Source organism: Rhinoraja longicauda, chromosome 11, assembly GCF_053455715.1.
Source record: "Rhinoraja longicauda isolate Sanriku21f chromosome 11, sRhiLon1.1, whole genome shotgun sequence".
Taxonomy (NCBI): domain Eukaryota; kingdom Metazoa; phylum Chordata; class Chondrichthyes; order Rajiformes; family Arhynchobatidae; genus Rhinoraja; species Rhinoraja longicauda.
The window spans coordinates 21,945,563-21,964,032 of NC_135963.1; the positions used below are offsets into that span (position 1 = coordinate 21,945,563).

The following is an 18,470-nucleotide window of genomic DNA, read 5'->3' on the forward strand; positions in this document are numbered from 1 at the left end:
ACTGAACTAGAGAAGCTGCACAACCCAGTGGAAAATAATTAGAGTAGGAATAGAAACAGAAAGCAGAAATACCTGGAACTATAAGCAGTAATGCATTTGAAGAAAAAGCAGATCATACCAAATCACATGTAAAATACAGTATTTCTCATCATTCATCTACAAAACAGCAGGTTTCAAGTGACAAAATCACCCTGATGTGGTAGTGGATTACTGGTGCCATGACAGCGGGAATTGTAGCTCACATGCAATTTATTTTTTTGAACGAGCAATTACTAAAGCTTACCAGCAAAATTGAAAGTAGAACTCACATTTTGCTGGGCACCTAAATTTCTGCAAAGTCCTGCGAGCAAATTACGAGCCTCACTCATGCATGTGAGCAGTGGAAGCTGACCATCAGAACAGAAATAAATCTAAATCCATTCCTTTCAGAAACCCAGGTGCCTTCCATTATCAGAAGACGTCATATTTAAAAATCAACAATTTAAAGCTCATTTATATTTGGAACAAAAGGGAAAAAGAAGTTACACAAAAACTGGTAGGAGCTTCAGGATACAACCTTTCAGGAAGAAAGTTTAAAGGTATTATAGTTATTTAATTCAATAATTAATTTCTTGAAAATTACCAATCATTTGTGCAGATTCCGAATTTTCAGTTTTCAATAGATCAAACATTTATACACCAATTAGGACATTAAGTGCTGGAGTAACTCAGCGGCCCAGGTTTAAACTTTCTTCCTGATAGGTGCTATTTGGGTTAGGACCCTTCTTCACACTGATGGTGTGGAGGGTGAGAGGAAGAAAGCTGGAAGAGTGGAGGGGCAGTACAAAGTTTGGCAGGTAATAGGTGAATATAGGTGAGGGGATAATATACAAATTAGAGACTGGATTATTAAAATGATTCACCAAGGCATTGGGCAAAAGCATGTTCACTGCCACTGACCTCAAGTTAAAATGTTACTTTCAAAAGTTTCTATCAAAAGTATTAGAACCTCAAATAAATCATACTTGTATGATTTGCCCAAAAATGTAAACATTTGTAAACAAAGGACAAGACTTTTACAAGAGGTGGTCACAAAATAAAAATTGCCTACCATACAAATAAGACATTTATATCTATCTCCACGGGACAGTTGTCGTTCCAATTCACGGATGCGGGCTTTCAGTGCTTCAATTGTCGTTACAGTTGCATCTTCAGATATCCTGTACAAATAAGCAAAAAACAATTTTGAAGTTAGTCAAAATATGCTTGCAAACAACGGACATTATGGCCTTTATTTAACACACAAACAAAACAGAAAACAGGTAACATGCAAATTCAAATTTCACAACTTAGTAAATCCTCATTATAACGGACCGTAGCAGGGGGGATAGTGTCCGTGATTCCCGATTGTTCGTTATAACCGAGTAAGGTATTATCATTGTATCCAGTTAAAACAAAGAACTACATATGATGGCTAATACACAAAAGGACACAAAGTGCTGGAATAACTCAGCGGGTCAGGTAGCATCGCTGGAGAACATGGATAGGTGATGTTTTGGGTCAGGACCCATCTTCAGACTGATTCAGTCTGTTGAGTTATTCCTGCTCTTTGTGTCATTTCACCTTAAATCTAGCCACTTAACTGCACCAACGAGCCCTTCTTCACCACCCGTCTCACCTCCTGCTGCTTCCAAGGTGGAGTATGTCGGCAACTTGGGGGAGAAGGAGGAGTTGGCGGCAATCGGAGGGGGGGGGGGGGGGAAGAGGCCAAGTGGGCAGAGCGACATGAGGAGGAGACAAACAGATGGAAGAAACAGCAGCTGGTGAGAGGGGTCGGAGCCCCACAGTGACGGTGTCCCGTCGGTGGCAGCGTCCTGAAGAAAGAGCTGACCCCAGGGGTTACAACATGAACCGCAAGAACAGCTTGGATCGTGAAGGACCGTGGTGGGTGAAGAAGGGCTCACTGGTGCACCTTGCAAGTCGGGCAGGGTCCTCGGAAGCATGCGCTCGACGCGGCCAGGGAGGCGGTGCGAGTCGGGGGTCCGCCCGCAATAACCAAAATCCATTATAAAGGGGTCTGTTAAAATGTAGTGTTTACTGTATCACACATTTTCAAACCCCGACAAAGCACTGAGTGCATGTATCGCTTGCATCTTTCCCATCATTTCCATATTTAAACTAACCATGTCAGTCCCCTGATCTAATAATCTCTTTGTTTATTGATGTGAAATAAACAGAGCAACAATTTCAAAACATTTGGCAAGATTAAAATAAAATGGGAAATAATACAAATTTGATTTTTGTATCAAATTTTATAATTGATTTTTTTTTTTAAAGCAACACAAACGACTGATAAAGAGTTGGGAGGAATGGAAAAGAAATTGAAAGGATTAACACAGCAGGCATTTCCGTTCATGAATGGATAAATGATGAGCATGTGTATATTTGAAAAGTAGACTGCAATTTTAAAATACTTCTGGAAAGCACCCAACTTCAAATGTCACTATGCCAAATGACACCCACATCTTCAGAATGTCACTTAAGTCAATAAATAGCAATTCACCAACAAAGAAATGTCATACGGAGAATCAAATTATGAATAATTACGTTGTTGTACTATTCAGAGATATGCATGCATTAGAAGAAATAATGTTTAAAAGAAAGCACATAAGAGCCTCGATGTATTCAACAAAATCTAATTCATTTTCTGCCAAAAAAATCACAAATTGGCATGACACTGAAATACACTTAACTAAAAGTTGGAAGACAATTACTATTAATTATAATGGTACTAATATAAAGGGACAGGTAATTATATGGACACATGAGAAAACAACGCTCCCCCTGGAAAGACTGCTGCTATGACTTCCAAATGTGCGCTGATTACAAAAGGCTGCTACAGGAATGGGGTAAACCATTTAGCTCAAACATCTGAATAGAAAACATATCAATGCATATAGTCATGGAATTATACAGCACAGAAAAAGGCCCGTTGGCCCAATTTGTTATGCCGACCAAGATGCTCATCTAAGCTGGTTCTATTCTCTCGTGATTGGCCCACATCCCTCTAAACCTTTCCTATCCATGTATCTGTCCATGTCTTTTAAATGTTGTTTTTGTATCTGTCTAATCTACCTCCTCAAGCAGCTTGCTTCATAAAAGATCATAAGGAATAGTAGAATTAGGCCATTCGGTCCATCAAGTCTACTCCGCCATTCAATCATGGTTGACCTATCTATCACTCCTAACCCCATTCTCCTGCCTTCTCCCCATAACCTCTGATACCCGTACTAATCAAGAATCTACTTGGCCTCCACAGCCTTCTGTGGCAACGAATTCTACAGATTCACCACCCTCTGACTAAATAAATTTCTCCTCATCTCCTTCCTAAAAGAACGTCCTTTAATTCTGAGGCTATGACCTCTAGTCCTAAACTCTCCCACTTTTAATTTTAATTTTTAAATTTTTTTTGTTTACAAAGTACGAGATAAACATGAGCATAGATTGCCCTGGACAAAAGCTTGATCAAAGTGGGGAGGTATTTGGTATTGGTATTGATTTATTATTGTCACATGTACTGGGGTACTGAGAAAACTTGGTTCATGTGCTATCCAATTCAATCAGATCATATTATACACAAGTACAATCATTTGGAAGTAAGTGTGCAGAATGCTGACTCTAAGCATATCTATCTATATATATATATATATATATTACTAAAACTATCATCTTGTATATTTGTGGATGTGTTTGATTATTTGTGCTTATATTTGTTTTCGAAATACAGCCAAAACAGTACACGATAGTGCGACAATTCTAGGCCCACCTTACTCACCATTGTCATGGGCTTCAAATGTTTGTTATATATTTTTTAATTTTCGCTTTATAAACCTTAAAAATCACCTTTTAAAGTTAAAAAAAAAACCTTTTCCATTTACCCTGGCCGTCAGCCGCGTTCGACGTCACAATGGGACCCATCCAAGTGATGGGAGTGGCCGTCAATGGGGGGGGGAGCTGCTGAGTCGTCCAGCAGCCGCTGCTGCTGATCCGTCGAGCTGAAACTTTAATAAATGTGTTTCCCCCCCCACCGTGAGGACCAGCACCTGTCCCAGCATGCCCCGTGCCTGACCTTCCCCCTGTAGTGCAGCGCGGCGGCAGAGGGTCAAACAAAATGTGCGTCGCCGCCGAGCTGCAGCTACAGGAGACTTTTTCACCCAACGGGTCCACGGCTCGCTCTGGCCGACGCATGGCCCCCCCGGGCTGAGGTGAGTGTCTCCCTCTCCCCTTTCCTCTCCTCTCTCGCCGTGCCCTCGCCCAGGGGGACACTCCCTGGCCGGCAACGTGTCCATGGATTGTCAGGATAGGGTTGAACCCATCGGGGGTTGCCGCGCCCGCAGGAGAGGTTAGCACGGAGGGTTGCCAGGCCCGCAGGAGAGTTTTGGATCAGTCGGGGGAAGGTTGCTAGGCTCGCAGGAGGTTTGCACCCAACGGGGGTTGCCACGCCCACAGGAGAGATTGGGACCCAACGGGTCTATGCCGGCTATTTACTACAATATTTTTCTACACTAATCTATGATGCGAGCTAGTACAGCAGAATTCATGTAAATATCATGTGTCACTGAAACTTCAAAATACTAAAATGACATATCCATCTTTTTGGAGATACGTGTACTCAAGCTTTAGAGGGATAGGGGCCACACAGGGGCAAATTGATCCAGGTTAGATGGGCATCCTGGTTGACATGGACAATTTGGGCCAGAGGGCCTGTATCCCAACTGTACAAGTGCTTTCTTCAATAGAAAGGCAAAACAAACAAAAGGGTTGGATGAAACAGTGAGATTAATCTTACTCCTACTTCTTCTTTAGTAAGGCACAGCTTTTAAGTATCTGAACCAGAACCTCATCTTCTCTCAATATTCCTTAATAGTTAGGACTTAGTAAATGCCTGAATACAAACACACTACACTTATGCTGACTGAATCTGTCTCCTGAACTTATACCAGGTTAGACCTGGTCCTGTAATAACACGGCCAATCATTTGTCCTCACAGGGGTGAATCTAGAATATGCTGGCACATCCTTAACAACAGAACGGAAACCAACCAGCAGCTTTCACAAAAAGAAAAATTGAATTGTGGAAATGTGCAATTCTTTCTTCCAAAATACTTTGGGTCCCAAGTTAATTGAAATTTTGATTGCTGCGGTGGCTGCATTAAACAAGGGAAAAATAAGAAATTGCAACACAAAAGACAGACCAGCCATTGCTTGAATGATTGAAAGAACATGCTTGAAGGAGTGAATAGCCCTACCCTATTCTCAGAAAAGAAAATGTCAACAAAATATAATTCTTCCTGTGTTTCCAAGTAGCCTTAAAGACATGCAAAGCGAGGCAATCAAACAAGCAATACATTTGTGCAGCCTAAAGTGAATAATGCTTCATACATAGCTATTGGTACAATTCTTGATTTGTCAGTGGTGACAAGTTATATTGTGAAGAAACTGTTCCATTTGAATTAAACAATACTGATTAAATAATTTTGAAACTGTAATTTTCTTAACATGTTCATGATATTCTAGGCAGAAAACAATACTGAAAAGGCATTGCACAAATTGACTGATGTGATATCTACTGGCAGTTTATTTACAGACATTCAAAAGGGACTTGGGCTGTGAAGCCAATGGAAGCCACAGGCAGGTGGTGGTAATTGTGGAAAGGTCTGATTTACTGCAATGAGGCAGACTGCACCAAAACCCTAACCCTTGCATTGCAGGCTGAACTGTACAAAGATTCCGGCATTTGACAATTTATGTTGAGCATCAACAACATTTGTTAAAACACCAAAATCATAATGCTTTCCATCAATCTGTTGAGTAAACAAAGAAAAAGAAAATGCTGTGGTGGTACTATACTAATCACACTGGCAGATAATGTGCAGTGAATGATAAAGGTGCAATACTGACATCCATTGATAAGTTGCACTCCCAACAGACCAATCAAGAACACAGAAGCACACAGCAGATGGTCCTTTCAGTCCCTTGTTACCACCTCACCCACTTCACCACTACTCCCTCCCCACTTTAAGTCCAGAAGAGAATCATAAGAGGTAATAAAATTATACAGTTGAGGAGAAAGGGAAGATAAAGGAAGAGACAAAAAGCTAAAACTCTGCATCAAATCATCAACAGCTTTTTTAACAATAAACAGCAGCACATGACGCAAATCTTCTTGCAGCATACTTACTAACTAATTCATGGTTCTAAAACATCCAAGAAATACTTCACATTTGATAAACATCCTCAAATCATGACATGAAGCTTCCAAAGACCAAAATGATCACTTTATGCAACCGTGTAACCAACAACCATTTATCACTTGCACAAGGGCCCTATAAACCACATCTATCGTGCAAGTAAGCAAATCTTAGTGTCAAGCATTGAAAAGGCATTAGTTTCCCGAAAATTTAGTGCTGCACAAATTAGCCTGGGTAGATTTATTCACTGCACTCAGGAGGTCTGGGCCAATTTTGCACATTGGCAGTCACAAATTGATTTTGCAATTTAAGAAGTTTCCGACGGATACTCAACAAATCTTTGAAGGCTGGCCACATATTTTTCTATCAAAACATAAATACACATTAAAAATAGATTTAACACACTTGGCAGTAAAATATGAATGAGGGTGAATAAAAAACATGCACAATAAAAATCTTATATGGCCACTTACAAAATGTAGAAAAACCACAAGTTACATTCGAGATGAATAGATAGTTTTGGAGTTGGCCAAAATGTCTTGCGAGTAGCAAGTTAGCTCGCATGCAGGTACTTGCTGTAAGAACTCTTAGCTTGAAGGGAATCTCAAGCAAGAACTCCTGAACACATCCAATTTCATCCTGCCTCTTTGATTATCTGTCCCTCAGAAATGCTCTGGCAACCAGCTATATGCTAAATAGCTTGGATGTACAGGATACTTGCAAACATTCAAAGATATTCCACAGCTATGTGCAAAACTAAATATATTTAAAATAATAAAAAACACAAGAAATCCAAACTACTGGGAAACTCCATGAAACTGGCATACCAATTCTGGATTGTAAAAGAGTCCAACTTCAGCCAGCTGTAAGTGGACAACACAGTGGCACAGCTGGTAGAAATATTGCCTACAGCTTCAGTGACCCAGGTTCAACGCTGACCATCAGTGCTAGCATATCGTTTGCATGTTCTTCCTGTGACTACATTCAGGTACAGAACCAGGTACAGTTATGCAACTGAAAAGGCACTTGGGCAGACACATGGGTAAGAAATATTTGGAAGGATATGGCCCTGGCGCAGGCACATGGAACTGGCTTTGTTAGGCAACTTGGTCCATATGGAGGAGTTGGGCCATAGGGCTCGTTTCCATGCTAAAGAAAATCTATGTCACATCTGCGTGGGAAGACAAGTCTACTATTAATTCCACATTTTTTCATGTATTTATTTATTTAAGGTTTCTCATTAAAAATTGTACAACCATCCTTATGATAAAATAGAGGAAGTTTATTTTGCATTGTGTAAAAATGATACTGGTATTGGTAACTACTGATTTATAGTGAAGGCAGGGAAAACTAAAATCTTAATTAATTTGGCATTCTTCTTAATGGCTGGTCACAGCAGCAATGTCACAGGCCTAAAGAATGCTCACAGGGCTATCTTCTCAGTCAAAGAACACAATGTGGTTGATCTCGATAACAAATGGGTAGGAGCAATTCTTTGAAAAAAGTCCAGAAGAAGCCAAGTAGCAGGTGTGGTGCAGCCTGTAATCAATGAGTAGGCCACATCAAGTTTTGATTTAGTTGTAAAAAATTGCTGCACTACCCAAAGATCAGCGCAATATGTGAATACTGCACAATCAATAGAGAGAATATTGATTTTGTTATTGTAGGTTCATATGGTCCAGACCTTGTTAAAATCACATTTATTAACCGGACTGTGCTCATTAACCATTTAATTTTGGTTTAATTTGGGTTTATGAGGGTCAGTTACTTTAAATATGCAAGTGGTGATTCATCTTAACTGAGAGTATTACTTGTTCAGTTGTGGGTGCATAAAACAATTTTGTGAGATGACAAAATCCTACAAAACAAGCACTGACTAAAGCACGTGGAGGGCAAGATGCATATGTTTCTGCATGTGCATAGTAGCAGCTGGAGAAAACTTGTGCACTTCCAGATTTTGAATAACAAGGATCAGACTTGGAAATGATCCCAAAGCATTTCAGTGACCAGTCAAGACCATGTTCACATGACAACTGTTTTTTTTAAAGCACAAGTTGGATAAACTTCAATGTTTGTGTGATATCCCTGCATAGTCTCAACTGAGGCTTCGGTGGTTAGAATAGTGACTGAATCACAAGATTGTGGATTCAAGTATCACTCCAGCGACTTGAGCACAAAAATGTAAGTTGATACAATAGCGTCAAGGCACTGGTGCACTGTCGAAGATGCCTTCCTCTTCAACAAAAGTCAGTTTTGTTTACTCTATCTGTGAGATGTAAAGGATTCCATGGCACTATTTTAAAGTGTAAGCAAGTTATTTCTTGTATCCTGGGCAAGATTTGATCCTATCAATGTTTGAGGTTACCTGGTAATTATCAAACTTGCGGAACTGTCATGACCAAACTACTTATATCATATGAATGGTTACACTTCAGAAAGTATTTCACTGACTGCAAAATCCTGATGCTGTGAAAAGTGCCAGTAACAATAATCTCTCTCCTACCCGCTTTGAATTAGTCATTATTCGATGTACAAAATAGGAGAATCAGGAAGAATATTATTTATTAGGTCATAAGGGATAAGAGTACAATTAGGCCATTCGGCCCATCGTCTGCTCTGCCATTCAATCATGGCTGATCTATCTCTCCATCCTTACCCCATTCTCCTGCCTACTCCCCATAACCTGACACCTGTACTAATCAAGAATCTATCTATCTCTGCCTTAAAATTATCCACTGAATTAGCCTCCACAGCCTTTTGTGGCATAGAATTCCACAGATTCACCACCATCTGACAAAAGAAAATTCTCTTTATCTCCTACCTAAAATAACGTCCTTTATTTCTGAGGTTATGACCTCTAGTCCTTGACTCTCCCACTCGTGGAAACATCCTTTCCACACCCACTCTATCCAAGCCTTTCGCTATACTGTATGTTTCAATGAGGTCCCCAAATGAATGATGAAAGCAACAGTCAGCCTTTATGAATTGCTTTTCCACTTTTAGGTCCATGGTCGGTAACCTTTGGTTATTTATAAATGATCAAAACTATAATTCCTGAATTTCAAAAGGTAACACATAAGCTCTTGTGAGTTTTAATGACTGTGCATCAAACCTTTCCATACAGATTAATTTTGTGAATTACATGCAACTTTTGAAATAGTTGGCTGGCAAAATAAACTAAGCCAGAAGGACTATAACTATTAGTCATTATGCTTCTACTTTAAAAATCTGAATTAAACTTGTGCAATGGTGTATTCTCCCACCAGCCCTAGTAACTCATGCTGAATTAATTATCTTATATCGTGTCTGCCTGGGCAACAATACAGCCTCTAACAGAATCCATTAACTTCATTAGCAAATAATGATCACGATGGAAAGTCTCAATGGACCCAACTGGGTCTATCAGATAGAACAGGTCATTTGTTAAACATTAGTGCACACGTGTGCTCTTTGCTCCTCAAATTAAACAGAGGAATTCCCAAATTAACACCTCAGATGGCTTCACTATGCAATCCATTAATTAAATCATATTAGTTTACACACCATCAGAAACCTGAAATATATGAATAGCTGATTCTATTGTGTTAAACTCAATGAGTAATGGTCATAATCACAGAAAAATACATACGTTAGCCAGAATTGCTTAGTTATCTAAATATGCTTCTTACGAAAACAAACGTTAGCATGGCTGGGACAGAGAGGGAGTAAGGAAGGGTACAGATCAACACAATAGATCAATAAAACCCACATTTCACCTTTGGACCCGTTGTCGACCAGAGGTGAACTGAAAACACTTTATAACTCCAGATCAGAATTTCATAGGACAGGTTTCTATCCAAAATCTTTTTTTTTTTAAATCGAAGACTAACAGGACAGAGGATGTAGAAAGTGAAAATAACAGAAAGTACACTTCAGAATGTTTACAGATGAAACCAAACAGTATTTTTTGAGAAATATCATGATATTCTTAACTACTGCATTGAAATAGTTATTTTAAATGATTTTGATTAATGTGAGTGGATGTCAAGATTCTGCACTCATTTTTTCTTCCTCTCGTGGACAGTAACTCAAGCTGGTGTATAGCTTTGTTGGCAACAGTAGTTCTCCCTTTCTTCACATCTGACACTATTTAGCTGGGGAAATGGTCCAGGGAAGCACACATTTACAAGTACTAGCACTATTCATAGGTCAGCAATGCAAGATAGGTATGCTGGCTTTCTTCAGTCTCTGTAGCTCAGATCTCAGCCAGGTCAGTACCACAAACTGTTGATTTCTATGCATTTCATTACATTCATACTAACTTAATTGAAATAAATACCATATTCCACCTTGGAGGGTATATCAATTGTAGGGATTAACCAATTTTCTTAACAAAAATTCACTTCATTAATTGAAATTAATCGAATCCAGTATTTTCAGAATACTCATTTATCATGAGCCGTCACAGTATTTTTATTTTTTCCCCCTTCCCCTCCCCCCTTTAACCCTTGGTGTAGCTTATAGTTTAAGCAATTAAAACACAATGATACTGAGATCCCAATTGGAACAACCTTTTCTAACTGTCCATGCTGCATTTCACAATCAATAAGTGAAATGAAATACCCTATTCCAGTTCAGCGAGTATAAAAATGTTAAAATTCTGCAAGTTTATCACTAGTTCGATTATTTTTTTCACCTCAGTTAATAAACTTGAGTTTTATTTACGTTATAATTTGAAACCATGCATTCATTACAAGTTTGAGACGCCTATACCTATTACTTTCACTGTTTTCATACAACTGTCCAATGACTTGGTACAATTATTTACTGATTCAGTGGACACAAAATACGCTTTGTGCAACTATGGAGGAATCATTTCAAAAGCACAGGATATTTTATTGTCTTTTTATAAAAAGACAACAAAAACGTGTGCTCAGAAAGAAATTTCACTTCTTTTACACCTTACACACATTCAGGACATCTTAAACAACATTACCGAATGCTCCTTTTTTCAGTTTTGGACACTGGCTTCATTGTTCTATACTTGCTGGGTTGACAGATTGAAAAAAGCCAAATTTTAATTGTTTGAAAGGGCTGTTAATGAACTGAATAATTCTCCCCAAAGCTACCAAGCAAGGAGTAACTCATATTCACCAATAACGTGACTTCTTGTTTTCAATGTCTAACATGCTTTCAAAGTAGAAAAGAAGAAAAGCAATCAGAAAACAACAGCATCTGATAAAGACTGGAAACAATAGGTACCAGCAACAAAGATAATGACCAAGGATGGAAAATTCAGTAGAGTTTGACACGGTTAAATGTGGGAATCCATAACTCACCGCCAGTGATACCATACTTCAACATCACATTTAGCAAAGACAACCATGAAGATGGAAGTCCTTTTAAAATAGCTGATTTGACAAGAAGTTAAACTTTTTATAAACTGGTCTCATTGTAAAACCTTAAATGCAATCAAGATAATGAACAAAGTATAACTGGTTTTGCAATGGCTTACTGAGCCATAATTATTACTGAAGAACTCACACATACCAAAGTAATTGTGTTCAATCTATTCCGTCAGCATAATTATTTCAAAATTCTACTTTTAAAACATGTCCCAATTTTAAAACATGTCTCAAAAAATTGGACATATGTTGGTGCAAATTATGAATTATTTTCTCACTACAGGTAAAATATTTAAAAGAATCTAGTTAAAAATTGAAATTTGGTCTTCCTAGATAAATGACAATGTGATTTGTTCGTTATATAAAATGTAGCCCAACTGTTGCTGGACATCGAAAATCATCTTTCAATGATGCCTGAAAAAAATTAATTTTGGGAAAGTAGAACACCCCACCTTGAATGCTGGGTTTTGAAGACAGGCTTTCCAGAGGTCAGTAGTGAGTGCCTTCACTTAACTATTCAGCACAAATTCAGTCTAGCAACAATTGTAGAGGAGACTCAGCTACGATAGATCCAAACAGAATGGGTGCAAAATGTGGAATATTAATTGAAATTATTAGTTTGTTTTATAAATCCAGATTTACAAATTATCTTCAAATCTCACATAAAAAGGTGGAATGTTATGAGGTTTCATTAAAAAAGGGCAGTGATATCAAAATGAAATAAATCACAAAATTCATAGAATAAAATATAAAGTAGTCAATTCTAAACTTGTATTTCAAGTGAAATAGATGTTCAGTGTACCTTCAATAATGCACAAAGCATTAACTTTAAAATAGTAATTTAGAACTGTAGCTAAATTCATAAATACAATTCTTAATTTTTTACACTTAAAATCCACAACTGGATTCAGGTCGGATTTATTCATGCAAACTGCATAATTTAGGTTTAATTTTTCTCCCCTTGTGCAAGCAGCTTAGCATTATTTTCAGGTTCAATGTTCAATTAAAAAGTAATGAAGCATTACAGCAAACAATTTAGAAACACTGGGGATTTAAAAGTTACTGCAATAATCAATTGAAACCACTGCCTCGAGTTTCTGCCATTTACAAAAGTTACCACTGTTATATGGAAACGTAAATAAAATTTAAAATATATTATTCCTCACCTTAAATTTTGTCAGATAAGCATATTACAAAAGGCACTCTCAAACTGCAGAGGCCATGTATCAGTATGTATATATTGGAAGACAGATTCAATTACCACATCTACACAGAAATGTCTTCTATTGTTTCAAGCAAGCATGAAATTTGGCAACAATCAGATTGGCGGCCTTGTAGGTCCCATTTATCTTGCCAGGGGTACATAAGCCAGCCTCATTGAGGGCTGGGAGATGAATATTAAAATCCCTGCATTTGTAGCAGCTGCAAACGTGTCGCTCCATTTTATTCCCCCAGATTAATGGCCTCCTATTCCTGATTTATAACTCCCTGCTGGACAAGCCTTAGCCACACTGGAAATATTAGAGAATTATTAAATAAACATTCATACGTCATGTCTGTTTCATACACTCCTCATAATGCAACTGACTCCAATAGGAATTCAAGCGCCAGGAACTGTTTGCTTTAACTCTGACACGCAGCATCTTGAATGATTCATGCCTCGACTTGCTAAAACACTTAGTATCATACATCATGCCAGCATTAGTCTCCCAGTTTGCAGAGTGCCTATATTGGCCCAGGATGAATCAATCTCGACTGAAGGTCTCTTGCTGCCACATTAGGCATACATCATCACCCACTTTTTCTTCCCACCCAACCCCCCTCCCCACCCGCAAGACAGGTACCATTGGTCTCGGAGCCATGGCCTTTAAAGTATGACCCTAATATTAATTTAGGCAGTTCAAAGCAGCCCCGAGTCATCAGTCAGTCCAAACTTTTGTTGGCTTTGACAAAGTATTTAACAGACCCACTCATCTAGAAGTGTGTGCACACCTGCGTGCCTGTTTGAAGGAAAGGGGAGTGGGGGTAGGAAAGGAGATGAGAATGAACAGAGGAAAAGCTATCAATGCAGATAAAATCCTAATATATATCTTTTTTTAAGGTTCCCTTGATAGCATTGCTCAGAAATGGAGAATACTCTTGTTTTAGGTGACTCATATCAAACACTGACAGATTGGTGTTCATATTAATGACACAGTTGATTCCACTGGATGTTTCTGATTAATGTTTCTGTTCTGTGAAGAGAAATGGCTAAAATTCATTGTGTATACTCTGGTTACCTTTAAAAAAACTTACAGCTGTAAATTCTTATTACTAGTGATGTATTTCATAGATTGCACTTTCTACATAGTACAGATTGAACTGTTGCATTTATTAACATTTGACTTTAAACACTGCAAGTCAGATGCTGAACACATTCTGTATTTAATTTATATGTTTTCTTGGAACACAAATAAAATTTCACTGGCAAAATGTGCCACGGGCCATTCATACATTATGAATCTCACAATGCAATTCCCCTTTTTGTACAAATTGCAGTTAAGTGAATATAATTATACAGACACATGATTTATGGATGGATTGTGGAGAGGGGTACAAAGAGGAGGGGCTGGCGGGTATAGCAAAGAAGTAAATGTCGGAGTGAGAGTGAACTGGTAGCAGATGCAGAATCTGTAGAATGTGAGTGAATGGGCCATGCCTGTAATTTACCTGAGCAACAAGCTCAAATTAAATTAGAAAATAATTGGGGGACAGAAGCACTTTCACCTTGAAAGGAGTTGGAAAGAAATTGTAAATAAATAAATCAACCTTAGATACCTCAGTACATTTGCAGACGTTTGTGCACTATATCCCATTTAAAAAAAAAGGAAAATAGATTCATGCATCTCAGTAAAGGTAAAACCATGCATTCTATATTTAGACCTAAATTCCCAAATTACCAAGTAACAGTTACAGATTAAGTCAGTGATGCTCTATTATCGGAATGAGAAAATGAAGTATACGAGAACAACAAGTTAGGATGTTTAGTTCACAGTATATTTAAGAGTAAATCTTGTCAATTATTCTTAAAATATAAAACATAATTTCATTAAATTAAAATAAACTTAAAAGCTAATTTTCTCTTGAGGAACAAGTGACAACTATAAATAAGATGAAGGTAAAAATATTGAAGGAAAACATACAAAAAACCCCTCCAGAAAGTCATGAGTAGCATTTTATTATAAGATAAAATTAAGTTATAAAATGATTTTTTTTTCAAATTAACATGAAAAATGTTAATCCATGAACAATGTATATCCATGAACATTCTGGATATACCAAACCCTATAAAACAGCATGTCCATCTCCAATAACTGGTTATGAACCAAATATCTAGTCTTGACCTTTTAGATAAAAGTATCCCTGCATCCTTCATCAGTCACCTGACTACTTCTACTCGCCATCCCATCCTTCATAATCACTTGTTACAACCACATTTTTACTTTGTACTCCAACAGACACTTCCCACAAACAGCAACCATTACACCTACACATGCTTAGTCATCAAATATAACTAGGGTTCACTTTTTTCCAGGCATCTAAATATCATATCATATATATACAGCCGGAAACAGGCCTTTTCAGCCCTCCAAGTCCGTGCCGCCCAGCGATCCCCGTACATTAACACTATCCTACACCCACTAGGGACAATTTTTACATTTACCCAGCCAATTAACCTACATACCTGTACGTCTAAATAAAATAATATACTCTTCCTATCACCAAACTGGATAAGGAAAATAAAATTTGTCAAAATGGAAAATAAATAATCCAATTACAAGAGACAATACAAATGTGGTGCTGGATCAAAATATCAAATCTACTGCTAAAGATAAACAAACACAAGAAAATTAAACACCACATAAATATTTGCATAAAAAGTACATTTAACTGATGGAATGTTTTTGAGACACTTTAAAAATGTATGACACAATTACTATTCCTTTTAGTAATACTTCTAAATGATAATAATGAGGTTTCTTTCAAAGACAAACAAATGTTTTCCATTTTAGAAATGACTGACTGCAATAATAAAAGATGAATGCCTTTATTTACATTACATTCCCTGATAACTCATAATCGACATTGCCCATTTAGCAATTGTTTCACTGCTTACAAGAGTTTGCAGGATCAGCATAGGAAGTGTTTTGGTAATCAGAATATGACAAGGATTTTTGGCAAGAAGCTTTTTCTTATATACAATGTTTGCAGTTACTTCAAATCTCTCTGGTGGACGTCATGGAAATAAAATGACTGTAGAAATCTCAATTTCTTCTCATCTTTCTCACAGTTACCAAGACTTAGCGGTCGGTAACTTGTGCTAATTCACGTTTGTTCTGAATCTCTCAAACTATGCAACGACATTCATGATCAACCACAAGTTATAGATCACCAAAATTGCATTAAAGTGATCTTACATCGATTTTTTGTGTATGTTACAACAAACCCTTTGGTGTAACATACACAAAAAGTCAATGTAAGAAGAACTTAATCACTTTTGTACATGTTGTGGCTAATTAACCACAAATACAAAGGGAAAATAAATGCTCTGTTGACAACTGAGGATTGAGGTCAAGCTGAAAACCCATAATGTAGGGAATAGGTGGAAAAAGTGCATTGTGCAGTGTGACAGCAGATCAAGTAGTTGCAGGATACCCAAAGAACTGCAGATGCTAGAATTTTGAGCAAAATACAAAGTGCTGGAGTAATTCAGCAGATCAGACAGCATCTGTGGAGGGAATGAATAGGGAATGTTTCGGGTCTGAAGGATCTTGATCTGACACGATGCCCATCTATTCCCTTCACAGATGCTGCCTGATCCCCCAGGTAATTGCAGGACTCTGCCGGGAGAAGTGGTCTGTGCAATGCAGGAGAGTGGGAAGGGCAGAGTGTTGTAGGTTTAAAGGTATGTAATTGATACAAGTGACAGACATTCTTTTCAATCCTGCACAGGGCAGCCCACGATGTTCTGGGTCTCCCAGAAATTATATCAAAGCTCCAAGGCAAGTTAGAATTATGAATGAAAGAAGCCAGTCAAATTTCTAAATGACCCAGAAATTACTGCTTCATGTCATTTACTGAAAGAAAATCACTATCCAATGAATTTCCAGGCAAATAAACGGCTCTCCTATAAAATAGTTAGACAAGCCAAAAGTACGCAATAGATCCATGGAAATTCTAGCGCAATTTCTTCACTCTCCCCTTAAAATGCACTGATACCAACCACTTTAAATGCAGAAATGCAATCTTTCTGTTTTGAGAGTCAATCAGGACAGAAACTGTTTTGATCCATTCTGTCAATACATATGCACTTACTTTTCAATCTCGCTATTTTTACATGTCTTCTGTGTCTGCACCTCGAGTTTACCACTCTCCCCATTACTTGTTGAGGGCATTTCTGTAAAGAAATCAGAAGCAGAAGATCCAGCAACTGAAACTAAATCACTATTTCTCAAAAATACAAATTTGCACATCAGAGATGCAGTGCTCAGCATGATCAAAGTTTTGTGCACTGGACTAAGCATTGGTTTAAATGAAAATACATTAAACAAATTTTATTTTCCCATAGTTCCAATATTACAACTGTAATTGTATTTTAGTGCTCAAGAATTAATTAGTCAAGAATAACTAAAAAAAAAATATTAATACAAGCATTTGAAATAAAATGCTTTTATTAACAAATAAAATTTAAAATAAGAGAATAAAAAAATATCTAAAGTACTCTTTCACGGTATTCAACGAATGAAATATGGATGCCTTTTTCCTTGCCCCTCACTAGAATCTTCCCCTTAGCCTCAGCTCTCATCTGACCCTTTCCTGGCTCCTATCAGATCCCAGTCATTTTCTCCCCCATCTCTTGTCAGATCCCACACACTCTCCCACTGCTTTCATCAGATTCCATTCTCTTAACCAGCTCTCAAATTACATCGCTCTCCTGCCATGCAGACCCTTTGACGTGAAATATGAACTCCATTTCTCTATCCACAGATGATGCCTGACACGCTGAGTTGTTTTCCCTTTCCTCTCTTACCCAATGTTAACAGAGCAATTTCATAAATATTACCCAATTTAACAAGTCAATTTCTGATTTTAAACTTCAGAGCACCATAAAATGTTCAAAGCAACTTAGTGGATCATTTTAAGCATATCTATAAGGGGAAATATCAAAATCATCTAATCATCTTTGTCCATCTACCTACCATCACTTGCCCATTTGGAAAATTCTGGTGTTATTCTGTTGCTGGGGGTTCCACCACTGCAAAGATAATAATATATCATGATCACTATCACACTTATCAAAATTACTGTATCTTATATGAAAAATGAAATCAATGTTGGAATTAGGAATCCAAGCATATTATGCAAATTTAATTTTTCTAGAAGATTATGAATGTAATGCACCAAATATGGTTGTATTTCTTTAAGACCCAACATAGCAAATAAACCAAATCTCCTTAGATAAATGATTCCCATTCAAGTAATAAAGGTTTTAATTTATTAAAATAACTTGGTGAGAAATGAGACTAATTTTTAAAAATTGATTTGAGAGATATGTTTCAATTCATGTATTCAAAAAAGGTAATGGGCAGACTTCTACCACAATGGAGATTGACATCAAAATTTACCTGGAAACTAAAAATGTCTCACACTGTCCTCTACATTATCTCAATCAAAGGGAAGGCAGCTCTGCTGAAGGCAAATTATCAATCAAAATAATTTCTGAATTGTAAAAAGGTATTTTGGAATCTAGTAAAAAGGTAACAGTTTAATATAAGAACTACTTCCAAGTAACATGGAATGGGAACTGCACTTGAAAT

The 18,470-nt window shown here is 37.5% G+C and overlaps 1 protein-coding gene across 5 annotated transcripts in view; it reads right to left on the reverse strand.

Annotated features, from left to right (window-relative positions):
* rnf220a (ring finger protein 220a) overlaps window positions 1-18,470 on the reverse strand; it is a 404,962-nt gene that overhangs the window by 27,183 nt on the left and 359,309 nt on the right. For all 5 annotated transcript variants that reach the window (XM_078408445.1, XM_078408442.1, XM_078408444.1 and 2 more), the window contains exons 11-13: window positions 17,853-17,908; window positions 16,969-17,050; window positions 1,091-1,199 (exon numbers count right to left, since the gene is read on the reverse strand). In XM_078408445.1, the coding sequence (XP_078264571.1) occupies window positions 1,091-1,199; window positions 16,969-17,050; window positions 17,853-17,908 (247 nt within the window). The remainder of the gene's footprint in view (window positions 1-1,090; window positions 1,200-16,968; window positions 17,051-17,852; window positions 17,909-18,470) is intronic.